This window comes from Pistacia vera, unplaced genomic scaffold (assembly GCF_008641045.1).
Source record: "Pistacia vera cultivar Batoury unplaced genomic scaffold, PisVer_v2 Contig325, whole genome shotgun sequence".
Lineage (NCBI taxonomy): Eukaryota > Viridiplantae > Streptophyta > Magnoliopsida > Sapindales > Anacardiaceae > Pistacia > Pistacia vera.
Genome location: NW_022196141.1, coordinates 129,963 through 137,599, shown reverse-complemented (window position 1 = coordinate 137,599; position 7,637 = coordinate 129,963). Strand labels below are relative to the sequence as shown.

Sequence of the window (7,637 nt, the reverse complement as noted above, 5' to 3'; positions counted from 1 at the left end):
ACGACAATGACAAACACAGTGATGCCGGAACAATAAAGAGATATGACTGTTCTGCATCACACAGGATTGATTCGCCGATTGGAATAAAATAATTAGTTTGAAAATGTAAAGAAGATAAAAATGGGAGAACTTGAGATGATAATAATATAAGCATTTGGATTGGAGCCAACTTCTAGCAGAAGAAACAAGAAACTCTTAAAGCAGAAGCAAAAAAGTGCAAATAAAATGAAATAAAAAAAGCAGATTCCTTACGTGAAGATAAATTTGATGAGAAAGAGTGAATTATTTGAATTTACATGGTGGGGTTGTGTCCTAAATAAATAATTGATTATAAAAGAGATTTGCCAATCCTCCATATTGTACTGCTGTTTCCTGGACACTGAAAGAGTAATGAGGTCCATCTAGGTTAAATCGGTCGGGTGGGTGACATTCGCCGAGGAAAAGGAACACATGTAATAATATTTTGCTCCATTTCCTATGCTTCTAGAATTCTTTGATAAATATCAAGGAGCATTAAGAAAGCAATGGTTAATCTTGAAAATCAAAGTTTAAGCATCGAAGTTGGAAAACCAAGTGGACGACCGCGATGAATTTCTAAATGAATGATTGGGAATTCTTGCATACCATCACCTTGCAATTTTCGCTTCATCTTTCATAGGCTCCTTCTCCCATAGGTATTTTGAAAATATAAGCTCTGATATCATGTTAAAAATCATAATCTTCTTTGATACCATATTAAAAATCGAAAGAGTAAAAACTAAAAAAAAGAACAATAATATAATATGCGAAGAATATAAACCTCATAAAGGCATAATATTTTATGTAGTTCAGTATAACTTACCTATATCTATAGATGAGAAAGATCTGCTATAATTTTAAGAACACGATATAAGAGTGCATCACACCATCAACCTAGTACTTAGGTGGGAATTTCACCCTATAGTGTTTTATCAGTACAACACCATCAACCCATTCTATGGTGTTTAATATCCCTTAATATTTACCCGATACCCTTACATCAAAACCCTTGTGTCTTCACATTCTCCATTCTCTTGTGACTTCTCTGATAACTTTGAATTGATTCTAACCTCTCTTTTTATAGGTAAAATAAGACATTCTTTTTTCTATTATGATTAATATTTCAAATCCTAAAGGTTTCCTCTATTTTAATTCATTATTCTATTTTAACTCTAAATAAAATCTTAAACCAATTCTTCTTTCCTAATACAACTCAAAGTAAAGAAAAACAAATATTCTCAATTACAAATTCCTAAAATAAAAATTTGTATAAAACTTAAATTTCTTTTTTTTCTTATTTGTCTTTTCTTCTCGCTCGCATCTTCTCTGTTGTTCACATTCCAACAAACTATTATCATTCAATTGTGAAAATAATTACCTTTAAGAATAAGTTAAACTCTGTTTAGGAGCAATTGTTGCATCCTTCAAAAACTAAAATTGTAATTTTTAAGCTTGAAAATTGAGATTTTCAAAAGATCGATGCCCAGTAAATATATATTTAATTCAATTAAGCTGAACAGATAAAATCATTTTTATCATATATATTTGAGCATTACACCAAATAAACACTTTATTAATAATTCACACATTAATCTATATTTAAGATCTAAGCCTAACAAGCTCCTATAATACATAACGTACGTGAATTCAATTTAGGGTCTAATATATGGAGTGAGAGCAATTCTGTGAGTCTGAATTTGATGTAAAAGAAATTGAAACCTTCTGTTCTAATTAATGTCGTTAATCAGTGGTTGAGTTTTAACAACATAATAGCTAGTACTGTTTCAAATGAACAATGGGGCTAATGTAAACAAGGAGAAAAGAAGCTCTCCATAAAGCAAATTCTTTCCATTAGTAAACTTCGTTGATTCTTATCCTCCACGAGTACTGCTCTTCGTAGCTATCTCAAATTGAATAACTCAGTCATTATTTATGTAAATTATGAGAATAAAGCGTTAATTAATTCTGTATTCTCTAATACAATGTGGTTTTTATTGCAGAAGCTACAGTTACAAAGACAACAAATAGATGAGGGCCGATCTGAGTCACTAACTCATAGTTTTCTCTTGTCCTATTTAGAATCAATACATTTGATGATGGCCGATCAGGCAGACAAGGAAGTTTAGTAATTAATTAATTAATTACAAGAAAGTTGCAGGGTGCTTTTAGTACAAGAAAGAAGATCCAAAAGAATCTTGACAAATTTGGCTAACTTTACTAGGCTTTCAATCACACAAATATAAATCTTAGACAATGAAATTTATCCAACACATTACATATAGTATATCCTAGAAATTAAAAGATATATATAGATAATCTCATGAAAGACTCGTGTATTTAATTTCTTAGAAAATAATTAAAAATAATATGTGATCATGAGCAAGAGAGACCTATAATTAAAAGTCATCAGGCAAAACCTCTTTCTAATAGCTCGCCAAAATTTTGGTAAAATATTTCAGTAAATTACATTAATCTTAATTGTGTAAATTGCAAGACATTTTTTTGATTTTAAGAAAATAAAAATTAAAAACCTCTTAGGAGTTGCGAAGGGGTAAGGAGAGGTTCTTGTCTTTGTCAACCTGTAACGCGAAAAATAGTATGAAGAACTCCGACTGTTACTTTGACTCGGTACCAAAATGAAGGGATGAAACTTATTTTTTGTGCAAGACAAAAGGAGGGTTTGTGATGATGGATGAATAAGGCACAAATTAATATAAACCATGAAATGTTATATTGCAAGTCTTTTACTTTTGACACTTTGACTACAGCAATACAACTAGCCAATTCCCCGTTTAATTAAACCACCTTATTAATATGTAGATTTTTTCTTGTTGCAGTAACTAATTTCAGTAGCCTTCTCCATCGCAAGTACGGGGTAAGAAAATAGTACACAAAACAGTGACGAATCAGTGTATTGTTTAAACTCCGGCACGGATCTCTGCAGTTGAAGCATTGCAAATTTTCAGTAGCGAGAATTGAGGAGTAAAATAAGTAATTTAACCGTCATCTACAGTGTAAAAGTGGAATCTACTAGTAAAAATTAAAGGGAGAAAATTTGATTTGGGTCAGAATATCTAGTGAGTGATAGAACCATAAGACATTTGTATAATTGCTTGGATGTCAACTCCTTCCACTATAAGCAAAGTGACCTTTCGTATAAGCTGTGAGACCCATTTACATCAACAGCCAGGATATGCTCCATTCAACATCAACCGTTGGAATCTCCAATAAAAAATTTAAATACAGATTGCCCATTACAATTACAAGCATCAAAACCTTATATAAAGAGATCTTTTCCAAAATTAAGCAAATTAACCTTAAAAACATGGCAGGTGATACAGCTAACTCCCCAGGAAGCTCCATGCATGGAGTTTCCGCCAAAGAACAAGCCTTTGCCTTCGCCGTCACCTCCCCAACAATCCCAACCGACCCAACTGCAAAATTCAAACTCCCAGTTGATTCAGAGCACAAAGCCAAAGTCTTTGATCTTCTCTCCTTAGCCAATCCCCACATGACCACTTTCCACCTCTCTTGGCTCTCCTTCTTCACTTGTTTCGTCTCCACTTTCGCCGCCGCTCCTTTAGTGCCAATCATCAGAGACAACCTCAACCTCAAAAAGGCCGATATTGGCAATGCCGGTATCGCTTCCGTCTCCGGCAGCATCTTCTCTAGGCTTGTAATGGGTGCAGTTTGTGACCTATTAGGCCCACGTTACGGCTGTGCATTTCTCATAATGTTGACAGCCCCAACTGTGTTTTGCATGCCCTTTGTTTCATCCGCCGGAGGATACATAGCCGTCCGATTCATGATTGGATTTTCACTCGCAACATTTGTGTCGTGCCAGTACTGGATGAGCACGATGTTCAATGGCAAGATTATCGGGCTGGTTAATGGAACAGCTGCAGGTTGGGGAAATATGGGCGGTGGGGTGACTCAGCTTCTTATGCCATTCATTTATGAGGTCATTAGGCGAGCCGGGACAACACCATTTACGGCTTGGAGGATTGCTTTCTTTGTGCCTGGATTATTACATGTGATTATGGGGATTTTGGTGTTGACATTAGGCCAAGATTTGCCTGATGGAAACCTCAGTACCTTGCAGAAGAAGGGGGAAGTTACCAAGGATAGTTTCTCAAAGGTAAATTATTTTAACCTAAAATTAACTTTAACTATTGCAAAAGAAAATTGTAATTAATTAACTATATGTTAATCATAAATTAATCAACTTTTGTTCTCAGGTGCTTTGGTATGCAATCACGAACTACAGAACTTGGGTCCTTGTTCTTCTCTACGGCATGTCATTGGGTGTAGAATTAACCATTGACAACGTCATCGCTGAATACTTCTTTGACAGGTTTAATTTAATCGTTTCCTTGTGGATACTACACTTTCCAAATTTTCTATCTCAAGTAATGTTTTGTTTTATATTATTTTCTGCATTAAAGTCATATAAAAACAACTTATCACTTATGATGAGAAATTTAAAATTTCATCTAAAAAATATAGTATCAACAAAAACTAACACTAAAATATAATTAAAAATATTGATTTCTATTTCTCCATTAGGTTTAACCTCAAGCTCCACACGGCCGGCACCATAGCTGCCACCTTCGGCATGGCCAACATCTTCGCGCGCCCCTTTGGCGGCCTCATGTCTGACATGGCAGCCCGCCCTTTCGGCATGCGTGGCCGTCTTTGGAACCTCTACATCCTTCAAACCCTAGGGGGTATTTTCTGTATCTGCTTAGGCCGAGCCAGCTCTCTCCCGCTCTCCATCTTCTTCATGATAATCTTCTCCATCACAACACAAGCCGCATGCGGCGCCACTTTCGGGATCATACCCTTCATCTCTAGGCGTTCGCTTGGCGTCATCTCCGGCCTCACTGGTGCCGGTGGAAACTTCGGCTCTGGTTTAACACAGTTGCTGTTTTTCACGAGTTCAAGATACTCAACCGCAACTGGTATTTCTTTGATGGGCATTATGATTGTGTGCTGTACTTTGCCGGTGACGTTGGTACACTTTCCACAGTGGGGAAGCATGTTGTTGCCGGCGAGGAAGGACGGTGAGAAGTCCAAGGAAGAGTATTATTACGGGTCGGAGTGGAATGAGGAGGAGAAACAAAAAGGGTTGCACCATGGGAGTCTGAAATTTGCAGAGAATAGCAGATCAGAGAGGGGAAATAGAGTTGGTGCAGCGCATACCCCAAGCTCTGCTACATCAGTTCATGTGTAGATGAAATTTGATAGTTTGGAAAAATGTTAAGGGTAGATTGATTAAAGAATTAAGTATTGATCTTTTTCTTCTGTGTTTATATAGTGGTTGCGTGCGTCTTTGTTATTAATTTGGAAAATAAAATTTGGAAGACTGGTGATGAACTGCATCCAAAATTAATGGGCATGTTTGTTTCATTTTTGAGTGATTTTTCTATTTGGATTAAAAAATAGAATATATGTTTGTTTAGTTATTGGACCATTTCATTCAGAAAATTAATCTCAACTTAAATATGATTCAAATATGATTTTTTGCCTAAAGTTAGAAAAGTAAGTGGGACTTGTTTTCTATTATCCTATTATATTCAACTTAAAACATTTTTCCAATTCTATTCAACTAAAACCAATTACATTTCATAATAAAAGTTTATATATTAACAAAAACACCTTCACCCACCCAAGCCACCGGCATCAGAACGACACACAACTGGTTGGATCTGGCTAGTCGTGCACCGATCTAGCCGTTGAAGATGGAAAGATTTTGGCCGTTAACAATAGTCAAATTATAGCCATAGATATGGCCAAAAAAGGCTAGATCAGCGCACGACCTGTCAGATCCAACCGCTCATGCGTCATTCTGATGACTTTCGGTTACTGTTTGACGATAGTGGTTGGCTGCCAGCGGTGGCTTGGGTGGATGGGTGTGTTTTTGTTAATTTATAAACTTTATTGTGGGGATGTTTAGCTAAATTGAAAAATGTAGGGGGTTAAAAAATCTAAATGTTTTCAAAAAATGTACTAAACAACTATTATATATTTTTATCTACTCTGATATAATTTTCAGATATTATACCAAACACATTCTCAAAATCATATCCTATGTGATTTAGTTCTATCCTATCCTATTCATATAGTTTTTCAGAATAAAAGAATTTTGTATTTTATCGAACTTTTGGATACCATAATTAAGTTTCTTTAAGAAAGAATACATATCCACGAACCAAGTACTAGATATTAGATCAAAGATTATAATTTTTTTTATTGATAAAAGATTCAAAGAATTTCTATATATAACATCCTTAACCTTATCACATCCTTGGTACGGGCTATGGGCTTGAAGTGGAAGAAGCCTACAACAATCGTTGAACATCAATGTCATATGAATACTTAATTACAGAATCAAATAATCGAATTTGATTGATTTAATCCTAAAGGATTGGTTTGATGGTCAAGATAGTTTACTCTCTTCATTGACTTAATAAGTTTGAATCGTCTTGAGAATACCTATTACATTTCTAGTTTATCTTTACTTTAGAACATTAGACTTGTAGAATATCTATTAGATTCTAATGATTAGTTGAGATACGCATAAATTAGTCTGGATATCTCGATCATTAAAAAAGAATTTAATCGATATGTTGATGGCAATTATATTTTACAACGGTGGAATGAAACACGCAAATCTTCCAATACTAGCAAATCATTTAATATATATATATATATATATATATTAACATTTAACAATAATGATGATTTAATTAAATATGTGCGAACACATATTTAAATGTAATTTCACTTATTTAATTTTTCTAACAAATTTAATTGCACTGTGAAATTACCAAAATACCCTTTCATCCAAAAAGACAAAAAGGCGCTTCTTTCCTCCTGGCTTTTAAATTATCTTCCATGTGTGTGACCCATGGGCTCCTCATCATACCAGCAGTGTATAGTATCGCAATTAACACCAATTAATCGTCTCACTAATACACAGACCAAGATTGGCCCCTAGCAAGGCATCATGGCCACCCGATAGATTCGGATTCAGCAAAGTAGCTACCTGTTAGCGATATGGTTACCGTACAATTCGATCCTTTCATCATACTGTATCTCGACGAGACGAAGGCATAGAAATAGTGTCAAACTTCGGTTACTCTCGATATTATGTATTCAGTTTCTGGACCAATGACCNGAAAAAAAAAAAAATTTGAAGCTAGCACTTTGTAATTGCAAAAAAAAAAAAAACCAGGCCTAAAAGTTTCACATATGTCTTTTAAATGTATTAAATTAGATTTTTCACATGAATTATTTCTTTTAAAAGGATTTTGAAGGACAAATTTTGTAAAGATGTCGAGTCTCTAAATTTATACAAGAAGTTTCTGTGTACACCTGCCACCAAACTTTTATTTCTTAACTTTTATGAATGTATCAAGCTATCATTTTACACTGGGGCCAAAACCGGTTAGCCGATATTGTGAACCGAACCAATTTTTCGGTTTAGGAAAATTCTTGAATCGAAACCAAACCGGTTAATTGGTTTTAATTTAATATGTTTTTATTTTTTTATTTAATAGTTTTATAATAAACCACCTGATTTTTTTATTTAATATTTTTATAATAAACCGGTTTCC

The 7,637-nt window shown here is 34.5% G+C and overlaps 1 protein-coding gene across 1 annotated transcript; it reads left to right on the top strand.

Moving 5' to 3' along the window:
- The first annotated feature begins 3,343 nt into the window (after positions 1 to 3,343).
- Positions 3,344 to 5,251, top strand: LOC116137452 (high affinity nitrate transporter 2.4-like). The gene is made up of 3 exons (XM_031423142.1): positions 3,344 to 4,156; positions 4,257 to 4,372; positions 4,585 to 5,251. Exons 1-3 carry the CDS (start codon positions 3,344 to 3,346, stop codon positions 5,249 to 5,251), a joined length of 1,596 nt encoding a protein of 531 aa, XP_031279002.1.
- Positions 5,252 to 7,637: the final 2,386 nt, after the last annotated feature.